This window comes from Topomyia yanbarensis, chromosome 1 (genome assembly GCF_030247195.1).
Source record: "Topomyia yanbarensis strain Yona2022 chromosome 1, ASM3024719v1, whole genome shotgun sequence".
Taxonomy (NCBI): Eukaryota; Metazoa; Arthropoda; class Insecta; order Diptera; family Culicidae; genus Topomyia; species Topomyia yanbarensis.
Window position 1 is genome coordinate 203503575 of NC_080670.1, and position 22574 is coordinate 203526148.

A 22574-nucleotide genomic window follows, 5' to 3' on the forward strand; every position below is an offset into this window, starting at 1 on the left:
GGAATTTCCCTTCAAAGAGAGTTTTGACAGTTGGCTTTACGGCGGTAATCATGTGTTTGTCGAGAACTGTACTAACTAGTTGGTGTGATATTCTTGACCAAAGTCAACATCTAACATCACTTGTCTGTGAAAGCAAAACGAGTGGAACGAACTGCAGTACACCGTATGCCAGCGCGGTGTGATTCTATTCATTCTGATGAAAGAGAAACAAATCATTCAAAAGAAGGCAAAACATACACAAATCGAAGCTGTTTACTTGCCAGCAGCTAGTCCGAGGGCGTTCCGTTCCATCTATAATAGTTCGAATCGAATTTTAGCCATCCAGCTGGTGCTGGATGGACCTGCATTCGGTGGATATAGTGGAGAATTCGCTAGTCCGTCCGTTGAATTAACAGTTTGAATTTAATTAGATGCGACTGTGTGACTGATTACCGATGACAGTTGGACTGCCATCGAATTTACCTTGAACAGATGCTGGTATCTTTTGTTACATCAACGGTGTTTGTTTTTCTAGTAACTGTTTCAATTGAACTGTATAGTCATCCGTTAGAACAGAGCATTTATATGCGGATGAACAACACAAGTTTTCCGACAACTAACGTTTTTTTATTCCTCTTCCCTTGTTTTCCTGTCCATTTTACAGTTTTGTTTTAATTTTGTTGTTGTGCGTATTGTTTTTGCCACTTTTACCTTTTCTTTTATTCCTTATGCCCTTTTCCCCTTTATCATGTCTGCTTTGCCGTTTTCCTTTGTCCAATGAATGAATGTTTTCATCGATCCCTTTTTATTTCCTATTTCCATTCCTTTTCCATGCTTCTATCCTTTTTTGTTTCTATTGATTTTTTCGTTTTACTTTTACCTTATCCATTTTTTTTCTTTCCCATTTTGTTCCTTTCTTAGTTTTTTTCTTTTTCCCATTTCCCTTTCCATGTCCTTTTTTTTCTTTTTATTTCCTTTCCTTTTGTGTTTCATAAAACCTTTTTCCTTTCAACTTCTTCCTTCTCTTTACATTTTATGCTGCTTTTGTTTCTTCCGTTTTCTACTTTATCTTTTCTAGCTCCCTTGTCCTTTTCCATAGTTTCCTTTTTTATATTCCTTTTTTCAAAAACATCCTTTCACCTTCTTCTAATTATCATTTCTTAACCGTTTTCATTCGTTAATACTTGTTCTTCGTCCGTTTTATACTTTTTGCTTTATCATTTTTCCCTTTGTTTTTTCTCTGATATTTTCTTCCACTTTTACTATTTTGTGCTTTCTCTTTTTTCTTTCTGCTTTGTGTTTTTTTTCTTCTTCCTTCTTACTTTTTTCTTTTCTTATTTTCTTGTTCTTTTGTTCCTTTTCCTCTGTGTTCTTTCTTTCTTATTATTTTTCTTTCATTATTTCTTTGCTATTTTTCTCCCGTTTTACATACTTATTTTTCCCGCTTTTTACCTTTTCTTTTTTTCTTTTTCTTAATTTTTACCTCAATCTGCTACCTTTACCTTTTCCTGATTGTTTTTTTTTTGCTTGGTTTACATTTTTCCTAGCTATCTATGATTTTTCCTTTTTATATATTTTTTGCTATTTTTTTGTTCATTTTCCACCCATTTCCTCTCATTTTTAAGTTTTTTTACGATATCCTGATTTTTTCTTGTTCTGTTTATTCCTATACTTTTCCATTTCTAATGTTTCTCTTCATTTTTTTCCTTTTATTAGATATCTACATTTTTTTCAATTTTTGCTCTCCCTTTTTCCATTCTAATCTTTTTTATTTTTCCTCTTCTTTGTCTGTGTCCTTTTCAGCCTTATTTTCCTCTCTTACTTTGTTCTTATTTTCCCCCTTTTATGCAATTCCCTTTCTTTTTTCCCTATTTATTCTTTTGCATTTTGTTTATCTTTTAACCTTTTCTTTTTTTACTTATTTTTCTTAGCTCAATTTCTGTTTTTCTTCAACGCAGTCCTATTTTGTTTTATTTTTTGTAGCTTTCATTTTTTTGTTTTTCTTGTTTTTTTTTATTTCTATTTTCTTGATTTAATTTTTTCTTTTCCATTTTCTATTTATTTTCTCCATGCTTTTTTCTTGTCCCCTTTTCCGATTTTCTTTTTTTGCTTTCATTTTCATTTTCTTGCTCTTCGTATTATTTTTTTCATCCATTCTTTTCTTTTTACCCTTCCCTTTTCTCAGATTCTTTTCTCTTTTGTGTTTTTCTTTTTATGATTTCTTTTTTTCATTTTACCTTACGTCTTTTTCGAATTACCTATTTCACCTTACCTTATCTCCCGTTAATTTTTTGTATATATTCATTCTGCTTTTTTCACACGCTAGCCTTTTTTCTTTTCTTTCCTTTCACCTTTTTATTTGTTCATTTTCTCGTTTTGTTTCACTTTTGTTCCTGTACCTTTCCGCTTTTTTTTTTGTTTCTTTCCTTGTTCTGTGTTCGCTAGTATTGATTTTTATCCTTTCTTGATCCTTTGTCCTTATTCCTTATTCTATCTCCTTTTATGTATTTTCCCTTTTATGTTAATTTGTTGTTTATCTTTGCCTTTTGTCTTCTTTTCCGTCCTCCTTCCTCATTTATTCCTTTGTTGTTTTTATCTTTTATCCTTTTGAGTATTAACATTTTTGTATTTTTCGTTCCCATATTTTTCTCTCTTTTTTAATTTTATTCTTTTTTTTTGTTTTTCTGTTTTTATTTTGTAAATTTTATGTGCCCCGTTCCTTGCTTTTTGTTTTCGCAGAATGTTTGCCATGTTCAATTGTTTAATTTTTATTTTATGCCTTGTCTACTTTTTTTTCTTTCCCATTGTAACATCCTTTCACATTTTTCCAATTAGCTTTATGTTTGTCTTTTTTCTTTTGTTTGCATTTCACTTTGGCCTTCTTTCTCTTTTGCCCAATTGATTTTTCCTTTCAAAGTTTTCGCTTTTTTCATTTTTTTATTCCTTTTTCTCTTTTTTCCTTCTCTTTGTATTCGTTTTTCTATATCGTCTTCCGTTTTTCTGATTAATTATTTTTTTACCTTTTCGCTTTCTTTTTTCTCTTTTGTTCGTTTTTGTTTATTTTTCTATTGCTTATTTTTTTCCATTTTGCCGTTTTGCCTCTTCTTTTCCGCTATACTCTTATTTTTTCACTTACCCTTATTACCTTTTCCCTTTCTCTTTTTTTAGTTTAAATTTTTTGTTTTGTTTTTCTTTTATTATTTTTTGTTTTTTATTCCCATTTTTTGTTTTTTACTTTTCATTTTTCATTCTCACCAGTTTCTTTTCATTCATTTAATTTTTGCACCTTGTTTCCGCTCTTCTTATTTCTTTATTTTCTTCTTTAGGCTTCTTATTTTCCCGATGGTTTTACTTTTACCCCTTTTCCTCCACCTAACTTTAGCTTCTCCTCTTTTCTTTCTTAAACATCCCTGTTTTTTTCTGTTTTGCCTTCTTCAGCATTTTCTCTTAGTTCCGCCTCGTTTTCATTTTTTTTATTTTTTTTGTAGGCTTTCCCGTTTTTTGATTCTCATTTTTTTGTTTTTACTTCTTATTTTGTTTTTTTTTCCTGATATTTCCTTTTTTCTACTCTTTTCTTTTCTTACTTATTGTTTTTTTATTGTTACTTGTTTTCTTTCCTTTTAACTTTTTCTTTTCCTTTTTGTCCTTACTCTTTTGTTCCTTTCCCGCTTTCCCCGTTTCTTTCCTCAGTTTTTTCTTCCTTTCTATTTTCTTTTTCTCATTTTGTTCTTTTGCGATTTTCTTGTTTAATAGAACGATGAGTCTATTTTCGCCATGTTTCTATTATTACCCTATCCAGTGGAAGCCATTGGTTAGACCACTATCTGCCACCTTTGTTCAACGCATCGGGTCAAATGGCACGGCGATGATTCCCTAATAGAGTAAAAATAGGCACTATACCCTCTTTTTTGGTCGTTTTTCTGTTTATCTTTTCCTTACATCATTTCTTATCTCGCTTCCTTTACTTTTCTTTCTTTTTCTCTTTCTTTTTGGAAAAAAATTTCAACTTGAACATATTTTCTTGTTTCTTTTGTTTACATTTTTTTGCTCGTTTTATTTTTTATCGTCCTTCATTTTTGTGTTTTTTCTTTAACCTTTGCTTTTTTCATTTGTTTTTGTTTTGCTTTTCTTTGCTTCTTCTGTCCCTTTTCCTGTTAAAAATTATTTCGCCTTTTTCCAATTTTCTATATTGTAAGCTTCCATTTTTGCTTTATATTATCCTATTTTACATTTTCTCTTTATATATTCCGCTGTATTCTTGTTTTTGTTTTTTCTTCATTTCTATTATTTTTTTATTATTTTTTCCTTTATCTTCTAATTATTTTTACCTTTTTTCCCGCCTTCTTTTCCTTTTTTCCGTTTTTTTTTTCTTTCCTCTATTTTGTTTATTTTTCTGCGTTTTCTTTTAACCTTTTCCTTCTTCTCATCTTCCTTATTGTTCTTTTCCTATTATTCTTTCTCTATTTTGTTTTCCTTTTTGTATTTGCTTATTATGCTAGTTTTTTGTTTTCTCTTTATTGTTTTATTTTTTCCTGCAGATTTTCTTGTTTCTGCCCTCTTTCTCAGAACCTTTTTTTTCCTTTTTCCACGAATGATTTTTTCCTTTTTTTGTTTCTTTTCCCTATTACAAAATCCTTTTACTTTTTTCCGATTTCCGTTTTGCTTTGCTTATTCTTATTGTTTTGTTTTTTGTTCTCTTTTTTCCTTATTCCACTTTGTTTCTTTTATTTATTTTTGACACATTTTTTCATTTCGTTTTTCATTTATTTCATTGTTCTTTGCCTTGTTTCAAGTTTATTTTCCAATTCTTTTTTGTGTTGACTGCTCTTGTGTCTTTGTTTCTTTCCCGTTATGCATAATCTGTTCCTTCTGTTTGCCTTTTCGTGGCGCATTATTTTTCATTTGACTTTTTTTCCTTTCTTCTGTGTCCTTTTTTGCCTCTCTTCCGTTTCTGTTTCCTTACACTTTTTCTTATCCAGTTTACTTTTCTCCCTTTTCCTTTGTTCTTTTTTTTTTTTTTTCTTTTCCTGTTGCATACCTTATTCTTGGTCCTCTCTTATCTTGTTTTTTCTTTTCTATTTTTTCTTCATCTCTTTCTTCATACTTCTTTTGTATTCTATTTCTTCATTCTTCTTCAGTTTTCCTTTCCCTGTTAACTATTTCTTTTTCTTTGTTCACTTTTCGTTTTTTTTTCATTTCTCTGCGATCGTTTTTCATATTATTTTTTCCTTCTTGAACTTATCTCCCTCTTTTTCAGGCATTGCATTTATCGCTCATATGAGTAAATGCGCCCGGATAGTTTGCTACTGCGACAATAAAAACTCACATTTTCACACGAAAAGTTATTGGCACTCACACAACTTCTCCGGATAAATACAACGTGTTATTTCTCCGGATAAATAAAACAGCCGGAGAATGAGTGAATGAGTTTATCACGGTATCCTTTTTACGTTCTTTGCTTTGCTGTCGTTATTCCAAAACACGATAAAACAAGTATCATACTTCTTTGCCGCTTTTCTTTGTAATTAAGTGTATATTTTTTAAGTTTAAATTGATTTCCACGAAATTAAAATTTTATCACCTTCTCCGGTGAGAAGGAAAAAGTCAAATAAATTTTATCCGGAAAATCATTCTCACGCTATTTGTGGAGACGGAGAATTTTGCGACTCATCTTATCTCGGAAAAGTTGGACATTGGATAAGCTACTTCTCACGTGAGTGAGAGAGAATTACAATGCCTGCTCTTTTTACATTCCGCTTCATTTAATTTAATGTCATCTATCTTTTTATTACTGATTGCGATACTTTTCCCCTTTTGACGGCGTGTTTAGTTTTCCTTACACTTTTTTTCCTTTATCGATTATCGTCTCATTTTCTGTGTTTTTGATACTTTTCTGTTATGTTTCATTTTCATGCTTCTCAATTTTGCATATTTTGCATCTTTAATACACCAAATTCTTTTTTTGCACGGGGGATGCGTTCCGTGCAAAAAAAAAACCGTGTAAAAAAAATCCGTGTTATTTCGAGAAACCGTGTAAAAAAAATCCGTGCTATTTCGAGAAACCGTGCAAAAAAAATCCGTGCTATTTCGAGAAACCGTGTAAAAAAAATCCGTGTTATTTTGAGAAACCGTGCAAAAAAAATCCGTGTTATTTCGAGAAACCGTGCAAAAAAAATCCGTGCTATTTTGAGAAACCGTGCAAAAAAAATCCGTGTTATTTTGAGAAACCGTGTAAAAAAAATCTGAATTTTTTATTAACAGCTATTTGGTTATCGTATTTAACAATGAATACTGTTGGACATTTTAAATGCACAAGGGGGCTGTCAATGTGCCCAGTAGAAGTTTTTTAATTTTTCGAGGAGTTTTTTTTAGAAAGATGTAAATTTTTTTATTCGTTAAAAGAAGTTATTGTCCGTTGAAAAGCAATAGTTAAAATGGTAAAATGTTTCAACTATTTAGAGTTTGTTAACTTTTTGTAGATTACACTGTGCTACAGCGATTTTAAATTTTTAAAATGAACTAGTATAGCAAATGCGATACAAAGTAATGTACACACGAAATTTTGAAGCAAAAAAACATTTTTTTGGGACCTTTGTCACAACAAAATTAGCTACGTTGTCAGCCGATTTTCGGTTTTGTAACATTTTTTGAACGAAGAAAACTAGACCTTTCGAACAGTATGCGGTCATATACAGTTTGGTACGAAACATTGTTCGATTCTGGGACAACAATATCAAAATTGTCATTTTTTGCGATTTTTTCATGTAAATGGTTATCTTCTCATTAAAAGAATTTTCATGAAAAGTAAAAAAAATCATATTGATACAAAGACTCTCTTGCGCAATTGAAATGTCAGAAATTGTCAATTTTCAACGGCCTATTGATTGGCTTTTACTTAATTAAATACTCTTTCCTGATAAGAGGCAGCAATTGCCATTTTGCAATGTTGACAGACCCCTTCTTTGCAATTAAAATTTCCAAAACTGCACTTTGATGAAAAATTCTTTCCTGCAAAGCTGAAAATTCGCTACTTTACACTTAGCGAATCTAGTTTTTTTAACGACTGCAACCTGTGCCTGGGTGGATATCGGTCCGTCCCGCGAGGCAAACTTTGCAAAATCGTACGAAATGGCGACTATCTGCCAATTAAACACCGATCTTTAGGAGGACGATAAAGTTTTGTGCATGTGTGTCTCAAAAAGTGTGATGTCCTCTAATTTGTCTAATTCTGAAAATTTTTCTCCTGTCAGTGCGTTTGAGTCGTCTGTATCTATACTAAACCAATTTAGAATTAGAACCGCCTTTTGTCTTGTACTTATTCTTTTCTTTCGTCTCCTAGGTCTGAAGCGGATCAATTGACTATTAATAAATATGATAAAAGATGCCAGCAGTATTGGCCCTTATTCGCAAATACTTTATTCACTACAACTGTGCTATATTTCTTCTCGATCTTATAACAGAATTTGAAAATTTCTGTTCTAAATGGTAGTTGTTATGATGTACCAATAAGCTAGAGTAGTGACAATATTTTTCAGTTCCACAGATAGAATCTCCCTTTATTGGATACTTCAGAGTTATTCGCATCTGCTCTCGGAGACCACCAATCCTCCATTCTGCTCGAACCGAATGCACATTTATACCACTGAGCATTCAACTCGAACATATCACACCGAGGAAGCGATTTGTTATTTCCAAGAACCAAAGCTCGAGTAAAACAATCAACATTCTCGTAGGTGCCAGTCCTGCACAACTTCTTGGAACCAGCTAACATATCCAAGCTCGACAGCTAGCAGAATTCACATATATCTCCGCCCAAGCGAAGTGATCAGTTCACTTGTAAGTCCACAAACCAGTCATCCACATCCACAAACCAGTCATGAACACATCCGTACCAACGAGAATTGATCATACCAGACGAAGGCCACAGGTCCAGCACCAACTTGTCCCATCTCAGTAAAAAATAGACTTGTGCCTGTTCTTAACTCTTTGAAAGCTCTATTTAACAAGAGATCACTAATTGGTTGATAAAAAGAAACATCAGTCGTTATCTACTCAGACCAAACAATACGTATTGCGTATCCCTGCATATTAAAATCTCCGCTATCAGTTTCTAGCTTATCAAACTGAACAAGCAAAATTAATATACTTTGTGTAGTGGCACTACCCGGGGGAACTTGGCCATATACCAATTGCTCCATTGCCAATGCGATGTGATATATGAATCGGAATATTATTTGATGATATCTAAAAAGCATACAATCCTAGAAAAATCATTGCCCAAAATTATTGATTTTCAACTACCATAACTTGAATTTTGAATAACAACTCATTTCCTAAAATTGAAAAATACGCGATTTTTACAGATTGGCAGATCATCCCCATTTGCATTTCAAATATCCAATGCCATTTATTTTCATCTGCCGTTACTAAATGCCTATTAATTTTTTTTTGCACGGTTTCTCGAAATAACACGGATTTTTTTTGCACGGTTTCTCGAAATAACACGGATTTTTTTTGCACGGTTTCTCAAAATAACACGGATTTTTTTTGCACGGTTTCTCAAAATAACACGGATTTTTTTTGCACGGATTCTCGAAATAACACGGATTTTTTTTACACGGTTTCTCGAAATAGCACGGATTTTTTTTTGCACGGTTTTTTTTTCACGGGATGATCAAATCATTAAACTTGTATATCGAAATAGGTATTTTATACATAAAAATCGTATTATTTTGCAAAACCGTGCAAAAAAAGTCGTGCAAAAAAAAACCGTGCAAAAAAAGTGCGTGCAAAAACAGAATCCGGTGTATAAGTGAAATACACTCAAGAATAAATTTACTCAAATTTGGCTTGATCTTCAATGGCTTCATCATTTTCCTATTGTTTGTCACTATTTTCTTCCATATATGTTTTTAATCTACGCCTTTTCTGTAACATTTTGTGTTTTGGTTTTATTTTTCTTATGGCGTCTTTTAAATTTAACCTGTTTTTGCACATTAACTTTACGTTCAATGTTTTTTTTTTGTTTTTCCCTTTCCTTTTTCCTTTGATATTTGTTTTTTGGTTTTTCTCTTCTCTCTATGTCTGTTTTCCTTGTCCATTTTTTTTTTTCTCTATTTGTCTTTATTTATTCTTCTGTTTTCACATCTTTGGCATTTGGGCTGTGTTGACCCAAAGCGAACATTTTTTCTGGTATGTTTAATAACAAAACTCATTTTTCGATAGCATATTATGAATATAGAAAGTTGAGGAACGCCTTTTTGCTTTCGTTTGCTATTTTACTTCCCAACAAAATATAAATGAGGGTATTTCTAGTGCTACATTGGATGCAATAGCGGTTTTTGAGCATGTATTTCAAAAAGGTGCTTGGTTCTCTTTGGCTTAAAGCAGGCTATTTATCCTTTTTCGTCTTTTTCCATTTTTTATCTTACTCCTCCAATTATCTTTGTCTTGAGCTAGCTTTATTCTACATGTATTTTGGTGCCATTTTTCGTTCACTGTGGTATTTAGAAAAGTCCATAGAAATGTTGGGGCAAGATCGCTTGTAGGGAGTATTTGAACATGCCTGCTTTTGAACCTCGGTGTTTTTATTCACCATATTCGCGCATATTCTCACACTGTTTCAATGGCCTCTTCTCTTTCCCAATTCCATTTACTATAGAATTATTTGGTTTCTTTGGATCGCAAATTTCATTAATTTTTTGATTTGGCCAGACATTTGCAGCTGAACCCAAAAAGCATCTGTTTTTTAGGGCTGATCAATAGATGCGCCCGACCAATCAGCATTGGTGAGGTTGTCAAACAATAGTAAATACTTTAAAACAGAAAATTGTCATCAGTTATTAAAACAATTTGAGTGGAAAATCATAAATAAAGTTTGAGCATTTTATTCGAAGTTAAAAATAGTATTTTGCGGAAAATTCTTCAAAATGTTCTAAAGTAAATTTGTTTTCTTAATAATACAACAATGCAAAAATCGGGCTCTAGCAGATGAACCAAATTGAAGTCCAGTAAACCCTTTCTTGAGCATATTTTTCGTATATTAGAGATCCAAAATATACATTTTTTTATTTTGCATTGTCAGACTCCCTTAAGAGAAGTTTAAGCTAAATAATCAGGAAAGGGTATGAGGCCTATGAGCGGGTAAAGGCGCTTTAACCTAAGCTTAGTGAGCCAATGCAAGGTGTAAATATCTCTGTCACATCCCAAAGAACCAAAGGAGTGACATCAACCTTTTTAGCAAAGTCACTCCCAACGTTTATTATAATTCCCTACAAACTGAAACGGTTGGTACGGTTGTCCTCGTTTCTTCCTCATTCAAGTTTCAAAACGATTCGTCGATTGAATTGTTTATTAAATGATTAATTCTAGAGAAAACTTTCAATAGGACGTAAGTAACAATGAGAGATTCTCTTTGAGGTCTTTCTCTTCTGTTCATTACTCGGCCATTTCAACATGTACTACTCTACTCTTTGCATAATATTGTAGTAAAAACCGTCGGCTTTCGATATGTACTGGAAAATTAGTACAAAGTGTTGTGATGAAGTCGTAATAAACGAAAGAGAAAGTAAACAAAGAGAGGCTCTCAATGTTACTTACGTCCTATTGAAAATTTTCTCTAGAATTCAATTGCCGTATAATATTGAAACATCTTCAAACCCAACTCTGCACAGTAGGCCTGGCCGTTTTAATATTTGCGACATATTATAATATGCTTCAAATATTAATGTTGACAAGAAAGACACTAAAGAACAACTGCAGTTTTTTCCAGGATGCTATCTACGGACTAAAGAAGAATATTTTAAAAGCTTCGGATTCTCAAAAAGAAAGAAAAATATATTTCCCGATTTTATCAATGTCCCGGTTTTATCAACCTAAAATTCACCAAGGGGCTGATAAAAACGGGTCTTCACTGTAGTACCAGCTACAACCAGAACCCGCGATCATCGTATGAACTATGATAAAACCCGCGGTTAACCACATTCCATTAAACAAAAACTCCCACACGAAAACACCATGCTCTCCCATAAAAACGCAAATTGTCAAGCGCCAACATGCAAACATGCAATTCCCTTCAGCCTCCCTTTCTGTCATTCGGACAACAAACCCAACAACTGTCACCTACCTACCTACCTACCTACCTGTATGTATATCGACACGCCTTGGAACATAAGAAATTCTCCAGCTCCATTCAGCTTTATCGAACATCAAAGCAACCACCAGCCAGTCACCCAACCACAGTTCCGCCAGCTAACCAACGCACAAACAAGTTCGCTCTTTTTTCGCTCACCCGTGCGAAAGAAAATCACCACTGCCTACTCTGACAGACAGAACAGGTTGAATTGCAGTGCAGCCGCACCAATTCACCACCTTTCTCAGGCAAGCGACTCTCTCTCTCGCAGTTGTAGCGAAACAAACGAACGGACAGACGGGCACCGTTCGATTGTGATTCACTGCTAAGCTGCTGTGCTGCTGGCTCCTCCAGTCGTCCAGTGGCGCTCGCTGAAGTAAGGTGTGTTGTTTCGTAGCTTCTCCCTCGTTGGAGGGCCCAAGTTTTTTTTTGTTGCATTATTTTGCGCTCAGTTGGTTCAATTATTGTCAATTTAAACCTTGAACGCGGTTCAGTTTCACTGAAAGAAGGTTCGTCGAGTGTGTGCGCGCTAGATTCTGCGCGGCGAGACTAGGGCAGAATCTGTGCTGCTGGAGGCGTGGGAGCGATTGTGTTAGGTAGGTGAGGTGCGCGCGCGTTCCAGTGAGATTTGGAACATTGGCGTGTAAGTGTGCAGTTCAGGTGAAAACACTGGCGTTTCTCGTGATTACGATAATTACAATCCCATCGTCGGTGAAGTGGAAGAAAGAAGAAAAGTGGAAGATGTGATCGCGAGCGGCGTCGAGAAGTGAAGTATGAACGACCTCGAAATTGAAATTTAGTGCTTTACTCTGGCGCTTCGGTAGATTACGCCACAGTACGCGGAGAATGAAGGAACCCATGCGATCAGCGATCGTGTTTTCGGTTAGGCCTCAATGAACGCGGTAGGCTTTTGAAAGTTTTTTTCTTTCCCTTCGATCCCTTACCGAGTGTCTAGTGAGGGTAGGAAAACACACAACCCGCCAGTGAAATTGTGATAAACACGAATGTTCGCGCTTTGGTAACCGCTTTTCCGCCGTTCGTTCGCGTGTGTGATCGTGCCTGTTTCGTTTGAAAGAACCGTGGAGGTTTGGATGCTGATCGAGACTTTGATCGCGTTCGGAGCGGCACGCAATGCGACCCTGAGACGTCAACGGATCTAAGAGAAACTCACCGTACCGAAAATTAATCGAAATACCCGTACCTAAGCCCAACCGAATAGAAAAATCACTTTCCAAACTATCGTGTGCGGGGTCCAGTGAAACTGAAAACAATCCGTAATTAATCTGCGGTGCGCGATCGCGCAGCAAACGAGAGCGAAACCTGGTTGACCATGACACAAACCACCCCTAGTGAGCGGGGCTAGTAGTGCACCCACGAACCCTTGGTCACTGCCGGTGTCCCCGTGCTTCCCGGATGAAGATGAGTAGTGTCAATGGAGCCGCTGGTCCACCCAGTCTGGTCAGTATTCCGGGAACGCTACCGTCTGTGTCGACGACGTCGTCGACGAACGGACAAGGGACTGGTTCGGGACCACAGTCCCCGCTGCACTCGTCACCGCTGCTGCCGACGCACAGTAATGGCGCCGGTCTTTGGGATATCACCGGAAATGGTGGAGGTGGCAGCGGTGCTCCCTCGCTGTCATCTCTGTCCCGGCTTAATAGTATGGAATGCTGGGATTATACCATCGAACTGGAGTGCCTACGCGGACCGGAAGGTAAGCAAGTATGCTGCTACTAGACTGAGATCGGGGTGCTGTGGCGCCCTTGGTGTTGTTGGTGCTGAGAAGGGACGGGTGTACGTTCCATAAGAACTGGTTCTGTATCTGCGCTTTGTTCAGATGAAAAAAGCAGAATACAACAAGTTGTTTTTGTTGGATTTTTTTCTTTTTCGCTTCTCGGCATTCGTACCTTCTTATCTTTTTTTTAGTCATTTGCGGTTGTTTTTGTAACTATCGTTCCTCTGTTTTAAAACCGCGTTCGAGGTTTCCGGAGTTGGGCGTCATTCTTGAACTTTTTGCCGGTAGCGAAAAGGTCATACGAGGGCAATTTAAGTTGATGATTGAGACTTGGTAACTTGATGCAGGCTTAATTATGCAGTTCGATGTGATTACACAGGTTGATCTACCAACCATTAAATTGACTCTCGTAGAGTTATTAATATTTAAGCATAGTACTCAAGCGAGAGCAAAGATGTGAAATATACAGGGTCATCAGAAACAGTCTTAAAATCTTACTGACTAATCTTTTGTCTTCTGCTGGTAGGAGTCGAGCTACGTAATAATGCTACCTAAGCTCGACTCCTATTAGCAGAAGACAAAAGATTAGTCAGTAAAATTTTAAGCCAGTTTCTAATGGCTCTGCCACTTCTAATCTACCGATCTGTATGTTTCACGTTATTAATATATTCGATTGAATTTTCCTCTGGTTGGAATCAATCAACTCACAAATTCAATGCTGGATTTGCTGACTCATTATCAATACCTTTTCCTTTACCTCTGCATCTCTGCTTAATTGCAGCGCACTTTAAAAGTTCTTATTTGATTTGTTCGCACCTAGCACTTACCAGCGGTCATCAGTTCTTGGTAAGTCTTACTTCCCACCACTTTTCAAGATCCAGGTGTAGATCTTTCCCCTTTTCCTACATCCATACATACAATAATCATTATATCGCTGCTTCGATCCTCAAGCGTCGGACGCGATTTTTTTCTTCTGTTGCTTTTAAATAAAAAGAAACAAACCATTCATGGGCCCCTCGGACCGCTATGTAATCAGCGTGAATCATTTGGGAGCAGCTCCAGATGTGGTAGCGGGATGAGTTTGCTTGCTGTCCGTGGTGATGGTCAGCTGAAGTTTTTTTCTTTGCTTGCGGTTCTGGTACGGAGGAAAATCCGCTTCGTCATTCTCTACTCCCTGCGCCGCAGACCGACCGCTTTCTGGTACTGTGGCAGATCTGAGTCGTGTTCTGTAGTTAGATTCACATTGGATTTAAATCTCGCTAAAAGTTAATGATTGAAATTAGCGTGTAGGAGAGGGCTTACATGCTGCTGTAAGTAACTGATCTGTGGATTTGCTTTACTTCGCCGCAAGATTCTCGGAACGGAAATACAAAGCGTTTTATTCATTATGCGAGGTAGTTCTATGTCAACACAGACGAAGATCAAACTCGACCAGCTCCGTTTCGGTTGAAACGTTGTACTTGTTTTTGATAGGGAGGATCTCCATCGATTTCATTGCACAGAAAACCGTAAATTTATGAGCAGAAGCAATTTCGTCAACTGAACATTTACGAAAATCGTGACTAGGTTTCTGAAATTGTGAATAATAAACCTCGTATTCTTGAAACTATTTATGTTTCCAAAAAACTAGTTCGCCCTGGCGTTACTTTTGACTTTGAAAATCGGATTTTTCTGTCGGGCTGGCGGGATTTATGTTCACGATTTCAGGATCTTAGTCGCGAATTTCGTAATTTTTAATCACGTTATCGTCATATTTTATTTATGAGTAGAGTGATTCATATTTATGATCTCAGGATCTTAGTCGCGATTTTTGATAGTTTAGTTATGAGTAATGTGATTTATGTTCATGGTTTCAGGGACTTCGTCATGATTTTCGTAATTTCTTTTCACGTTGTCATGACATTCGAGTCATGAGTAAAGATTTATGTTTATGTTCTTGATTTCAGAATCTTAGTTACAATTTTTGACATTTATGCCACGAGTTATGTGATTTTTGTTCATGATGTCAAGATCATAGTCATGATTTTCATAATTTCCATTCACGTTATCGTAATATTTTATTCTGGAGCTTACTTTCGAGTATGACACGTGGAGTAATGTGACTCATGTTCATGGTACCAGCCGTTTTATTCTGTGAATAATATCACGAATTCGATTTGCTGTGATTAACGTAGGTTTTCTTTTCTGTCAAGACATCACACTGAACCTTATCAAATGAGTAACGATGTTCGAGGTCCTAACAGTTTTCTTACATCAAATACTTGTACCTATTACTGCAAAAAAAAAATGATTCCACGAATAATTCCCCAAATTTTGTGAAAGAGTTCACGTGAACATTTCCTTACCATGTTCCACGAAATTGAAAATTGAATATTACAAGCACACAAAATAGATCGTAAATCACGTACTAGGCGTCATAAACTAGTTCACGAATACATGAATAATATTTCATGATTTTGTGAACTATTTGACGAGCACGAATGGTCAGACGTAACTATTGTACTAGGTATCATGAACCAGTTCACCACTCTTTTACACAATGTTGTCTAGAACATTAAAAATGTTCTAGCAATCTGATTGATATCGAAGGGGTTTTCAATAATATATTTCGAATCCATTTTGGAAGAAGCTAGGCATCATGGAGTTCATACAGCATCAGGAGACTAACCACAGCGACCAGTGTATAGATTTATTGTCGAAAAACCACCAAGGGATGCCCTCAAAGTGGTGTGCTGTCACCACTTTTATGGTATCTTATCGCTGATGGCTTCTTAAGAAATCTTGAGAATTTTTGACAGAATTTGTCTCTTCTTAACATATAGGAGTAGGAATCTAGTGGATCAATTGATGGCTTATGTCAGACGGCCTCTAGACTGGATTTGTCCGGGCAAAATTGAAATATATCAGTCGTGGAGGACACTATCGTCTCATTCAACAACGTTCCTGAGTCTCCGAAACAGCAAGCAAAAATGTGTCAATTTTGGTCGTTAATCCACGTACATTTTAGTAGTATATACGAAGGCTATTTGTGGAAGCACAATTGGAATTGCCAGATACAGAAAGTTCAAAAACGTAATTATATTCGGCTGGGATAGCAGGGAGGAAGCTCAAGCGGGAACACACAAACACTCGTTTTTGCACGTTCATGAATTGGTAAAGTCCAGAAGTCCCTACCCTCGCTCCTAGCAGCAAAGTTCATGCCTTCAAGCGATCAATTCTAAAAAATGACGCTCATATGCACTAGAAAACGGGGGGGCGATTTGGCCGGGATATGAATTCAAGCACTTCTAGCATCTGAAATGTACACGCAAAATCAAGCATCAGATTCGCGACCCTTGCGAATATTGAAATGGCCATACAATCGATTTTATTCACTCGAAGCTACACACTATCACTCGCGACTTACCAAAGCCCAGGCGAACGAACACGTTAACCTGCAAACGTTTGAGCCCTTCGCGATGATACACAAAAGCGAACATGGAATCGCGAACATCCACACACACAACTACGCCCGAGATTTCGCTCACACAAAGACACCCCGATGATAAAGTGAACGTTGTAGAACTTAGGTCTCAAGCGTGAGCACGCTCGCACATCTGAATCATACACTCAATATTACAATCAGTGTAACGGTCCACTGCAATTGGTCATAAACAGTGTTTAAGGGACCTAGTGGGTACAATTTCCCTTCTCGTCTGCAATTGTAGTGAGTGATTCTGCCAGGGAGCCCTTCCGAGAATCCAGCTCTACAGCTCTAGTTGCTGGTCTAAGCCGGAAGTGGGCGAGGGTAGAGTGAAGATTGTGTAATAAGAAGGGGAGGGGAGGTTACCCCTTGCCGCATGCATTTAGCTACACCACTGTTAAAATTCAGTAAACCTATCTTAGTCTAACAACAAATTGGCCAGGATTAGGTTGTCGATTTTCTGAGTGATTGTGTAACCTTTCTATATAAGAAGTTTTTGTTTCGATAGCTTGCTTGATTTTTGAACCGGCGATTGCCAAAATTCCAAAATCGAAGAAATTCGCACTATTCTAACTAGTACGAACCCGCCGCTATTGATGTACATTTCCACGTTGTTGTTGCTGGCTATTTCACGAGCATGGATATTGGATCGTGACTAAAATATTAGGAATCGTGATTTAGTTTACGAGGATTGAATGGATTCATGAATAAAATTCCAAGTTCCGTGAAATAGTTCGCGAAAAAATATTCACAATATTTTTTGATTTTGTGAACTAATGTTCCTAAATCTATGAATAGTGTTCATAAAGTTGTGAACTAGTTCACGTACACGAAATCGATTTGATAATGACATAGCGGAAACCGTGACTGAAGTTCACAAAATAAAAAAATCACTGATAAAAGCGTTACGCTACTGAAGTGAAGTTGAACATAATTATAGAACACATGATATTTGTTCATGGTCCTGTTTTTGTTATGTAAAAACGTGATTATTCCAGAATTCATGGCACTTTATTCACGATTTTGGGAATATTTTGTCCGTGTGGTGACCATTTTGACTTAAAAATTGAATTTTAAAAAAACTATTTTTTTAACTGCACGAGTCTTTGACCGTTGTTTGTGAATGACCCCTTGAAACATTTTTTTTCAACATAGCTTCTTAAATATCGTAGATAAAGCTTCAGCATGTTCTACAAAGCTGTTCAACTTATCAAGATACATATCTTTCCAGAAAAGGTCATTGGTCTATCTCTTGTGAGTTAGAAGTTATTTGACAATTTTTAGTAAAATTAGCAACAGTTTTAAAAGTATTTGAACGGGCAAAAACGGGCAGCCAGCTCTACTTGCAATTAGAAATACTACATCAGTACTATAAAACTCAGCAGAGTTCACTTGTCTCCAGTCGAATTATAGATGATTTGCAGAAGTTTACAGGCAATGTCACCCACTAAAACACTGCTTAAAGCCAATTGCAGCGGGCCGTGATGCTAAATGTGATATTCACTGTACGGTTCAGCTATGTGCGGACGGGCGATCGCGTGTATCATCGCGAAGGGCTCGAGCGTGTCTACGTTAACGTGTTCAATCGCGTGTGCATTTGTATGTCGCGTTTGCTAACGTGTATGTAACTGCACATGTATAAATTCTATTGTGTGACCTTTCACATATTCGTGTGTGTTCTTGGATGATCGCGCGCGGACCGTGAATCTAATACTTAATTTTTGATGTACGGCTCAGATGCTAGAAGAAAGTGAGTTCTTCCATATCACTGGAATTACCAGTCGTGTCGCCATGGAACGTGTTATCTAGTCGACATGAGTTTTCTTTTTTCATTGGTCCAACTGAAGCCATGAGTCTAGGCTGCTAGGGTAGAGACTTCCGAACCAGACCGATTTATGATCGCGCGAGGGGTGGTTTAATACTTGAGAACACGTTTGTAAGTTTATAGGTGCTACAATGTTCACTTAATTACCAGAGTGTTTTAATGTGGACGAGATCGCGGGCGTCGGTATGTGTAGATGATCTGCAACTACATGTTCGTGTTTGTGACCAGGTTTGTACTATCACGAAGGCCATGAGCGTTTGTACGTATATGAGAGAATATGCAATTAATTGTGTTAGTGAGTGTTAGTATGAATTTAAATTAAGACATTATAATAAAAGGAATCATAAAATGTCGAATAAACAAAATGATGCAAAAATATTAATTAGAAGTGTATAAATTGACCGATATTATTTTTGTTATACGTGAGTAGTGGTAAAGATAAGTAATAAAAGTCAACAAAAACAGACTAATGAAGTAGAAGAAAAGGGCCCATGTAACATGTAATCAAACTGCTTTAACTCATCTAAATGCCAGTAAATGATGTTTATTTATCACTAAGTTAAAACTTCTTCATGCTGTGCTGACCGGAAATGGATAACGTGCTTCGGTAGGTTGATTGTAATTAATTAGTTGAAGGATTGCCCACTTTTTATTATATAGCACATAACAATTGCACACTAGTACTAAAGACTACAATTGTTACAAAACAACCACTAATAAGTGTCTAATTATACATTAATATATTTTTTTTTATTTTATTAGTCTGTACGCGATGCCGAAGTCGACCGATTAATGGACACACAATGACTTCCACTGTGAGCCTTGTTCACCAACAATGCCATTGAGCTATTGAACAATGTCTGCAAACACGGCCCACAGTAAAAGTCAATCCACGTCAACCCGCCAGGCTGCCATGCAAGCGCGCATGATTGAACGTTAGTTAGAGCTGGTGTAGAGTATGAAAAAACACAAAACACATAAAAAGGCCCATAAGCCCTCTCGGACTCCTCGATGCACCACTATCGAGAAGTAAGGCATTAACCGTTTTAAAGCAGTTGTGTGTCAGAGGTTCTTTAAAACTGATGCACGCAATATGCTTAATGATGTTTGCAATACCGTCAAATCTGTCAACCAAGGGGAGGGGAAATTTTAATTATTTTGTTTAAAAAGAAGATTTTGTCTAAATAGTATTTGATGGAATAATAGTTTCTGTTCGAAATCCCGGTCCCCTCTGGAACACAGTGCCTTATGGGAAACATGCCGCCCCATTTCACCACCTTTCGCCGGCCCTGCAGATTCTTGACGTACTATATGTGGATCAAAGGATCAAGAGTGTTCCCTTGAGGTGCGCCTGACTATATGCGAAAAAGGATGATGAACAAACGCTTTTAAATTGGTTGAGCTAAATACACCCTCAAATTTGTGAGAAATAACGGCCGAGAATTATTAATATAAATTTATTTAGTCATGTGCTGTTTCGATATAAACCATTACCGCCACTACCATTACTTTTTTTTCTCAAATCAATCCTCATTAGCTTACAGAATTTTGCGAAAGCCAATCTCTACCAGCTCAGTATGAACAAGTGACTGGCTACCGAAGGCGATTCAGAGTTTCAAACCCTTTCGCATATGCTCGCTTTTTTTCCTACACATTTTGCGTTGATTTTTTTTTGTCTAGTTGTTTTTACCCATTTATGTTCACGCAGCCACCCGCTAAATTGCCTTGTTTATTACATTTTAATGCATTTCACCTTTCAAATCGACCACCATGTATGTACAGTAGGCAACAGTAAAATGAAGAAAAGTGCCTTTTTCGTTTCCTATCCAATAATGGAACGAATCAAAAAAAAATCACTTAAATCACAAATCCCCATATGGACTGTACGATTTTCGTATTATTTTTTTTTCTTTTTCGGCTAGTTTGTCGTCACCATGGTTTCGGCAGCGCACAACTGCTGTCAAAAACAATACCGCTACTGCATCAGCATGCCGAGATGATAAAGTACGCTGCTGACTGGCTGGAAATCGTGGTGTCGGAAATTGACCAGTTTACCTGCCAATTAATGTGGAGCAATTTCTCTCTAGCCTGCGCGGTATGGTGGTACGGCCAGTCGGTGGATGAGAGTAGAGCCATGCGTGGATAGATTGCGGAATTTTTTGTCCGTCCGCAGGCGCAATCTGTCTGTCGGTGTTTTTTTTTTCTCCTTCGATTTAAACGCACTGAATGCAGTCCAAAGCGTGGAATTTGACGGATTATGGACAATTTAGTTTACACACGTGCGCTAATAGTCGATGGTCCGGTCGTATATCTCGGGATCGTGATTAATCTTGATGATCGTGTCACGGAAATTGACGGTTGATGTAATGCTTTGGTCCTCCGCGACGATCAATCGCTGTCGTGTTGTAAGAGTCGCCTGTCGTAACTACTGTCAGGTGGTTGGACTCTTGTCTTGACTGTCGTTTGATCTACGCAGCCTACTGCCATCTCTTTGACAATTTAGTCAACATTGTTTGCACCTAATCGATTGGGGTCGCTTTGACAACGTCTAACTGTCATAAAATTACGGCAATTACTCTCAATGACGAACTTAAAGTAAGTAGTCGTGTAGCCTTAGGGCTTCAGTTATTTACATATACAAGGTATTGATGTCGGCTCTCTCGTGGATATGCGTATTTCATCTTGTGCGACTTGGTTGTCGCTTCCTTGAATAAATACAAGAAACATTTGTGGAGATTTTTAGCAATACTAGAATTCTTTAAGGTGAATATATATGGAAGTCAGCAACGCAACGTTGCTACGCAACGACTCGCTTGTTTACAATGAGAAAAAATAGAATTCGAAGTGGAATTTCAAACGCACAAATAAGAGTTTTCGGACATTTTTCTTCTGTCATCTGCACAGTGACAGAAAATTTGAATTTTTGTTAGTAAACGATTAAAGTTTCGCGGGTGCATGATAAAATAAGAGTGTTTCGAAAAGAACCCCCAAGTGAAGATGGGTGATATTTTCGCACAAAATAAGAACTACAGATAACATTTCGTCAAAAACCCGGGTTGATTGTATAGAAAAATGTTCTGGCTTGCTGAAGTAGCAGTTTCGTGGCACACCGGCAGAGTTAGTGTGTTGAAAAAGCATTTTTATATTTGCTCATGTCAGCTAACACCAACTTTGAAAAACACGAACTAAGAAGAAAGGTTTCTATATTGCAGTTTGTGAATGATCCACTTGATTCCTCTAATGAAAAAAGAAAATCGATCACTGTAAAGTTCAACGAACTGTTCGTCGTAACATCGAAAGCATCATCCATCTGGCGGCGAAAGGAAATGCCACTGAGTAGAGCTGAAGCTAAACTGAGCATGAGCGAACATTAGCAAATATTTCGCGAATCATCGCATAATTTCCTATTTTTCCGACTTGGACTGTGGCATGTATTTCGCATAACCAACCCCATAGTCAACAGCCATAGCCGCTGCGGATCGTCGTCTTTCGACTAATAAAGACTTGTACCCGCGTATGAAATGGATGTTAGTTAACTGATGCGTAGTTGTTGCTACCTCTTCCTTCTGCAGCCGGTGAAGTGCGCCTGTAATTACATTACGAGCTACGGATCCGAGCTCGGTCGATCAAGCGTGGGAAGTTGAATTTTGAAAAAAAAATAGGATGAATTTTCAGGCGTTAAAGCCTAAGACCAAGGAGTTTCAAGGCGGCAACGTATGTCGATTTAGCCACTCGAATAAATCTGACGACTTGAAATAGACAAAGGAAATTGAAAGAAACTAGAACCAAAAATCCTCCAAATTATTACCAGATATATTTTTTTTGTTTATTTACAATGAAAGTTCCAACAATAGATAGTCAATAATTCAAAGGAATGAAACTGTTAAAAAGAAATCTGATTTGGCAGGTGATTTGTGGATGCGATGAAATAGTTTTATTCTGTTTTGGCATAATCTGGCTTCCTGCCACTGACACTAATTAAATTTCATGTATTTTAAGTTTGAAAACGAGATCACGTTAAAGCCTTTTGTGTACTTGCACAAAATGTCTTTGGTGATAATATCAGAGATAATTTTGGGAAGCTCAATAACAACTATTATTTAATTAAGCATTTAAATTACAATTTAAATGATTTAAATGAAATTGATACTTACACTAAACTTAAGAATGTAAAATATTGTAGCTAGTTTGCAACCTTTCTTTCCTAAAAGAAAAAAGCACCTAACTTAAAGAAGTTGGATTTGATTGTTTCGTGTTCCACTCGTCAATAACTGACACCAACTTGCTGTCAGTTAGACATTAAATCCAAACTGCTCACACAACATGTGTGAACACCTAAAGCAACTGGCTGGTACCGAGTGATGTCTCAGTTAGCCAAGCACAGAAGTTCTGGGTCGCTGACGAGTATAGGGAACCGAACACTCGATGGTCTTGGTGTTAG

The 22574-nt window shown here is 36.8% G+C and overlaps 1 protein-coding gene across 4 annotated transcripts in view; it reads left to right on the forward strand.

Annotated features, from left to right (window-relative positions):
- The window catches only part of LOC131688709 (uncharacterized), a 202652-nt gene that overhangs the window by 132129 nt on the left and 47949 nt on the right, over window positions 1-22574 (forward strand). Inside the window, exon 1 of one of the 4 annotated variants that reach the window (XM_058973165.1) lies at window positions 11463-12824. The exons of the other annotated variants lie outside the window; for them this stretch is intronic. Coding sequence (XP_058829148.1) covers window positions 12524-12824 — 301 coding nt within the window. The 5' untranslated portion in view covers window positions 11463-12523. Of the gene's footprint in view, window positions 1-11462; window positions 12825-22574 lie in introns of those variants that run through there. 4 annotated transcript variants of the gene reach the window in all.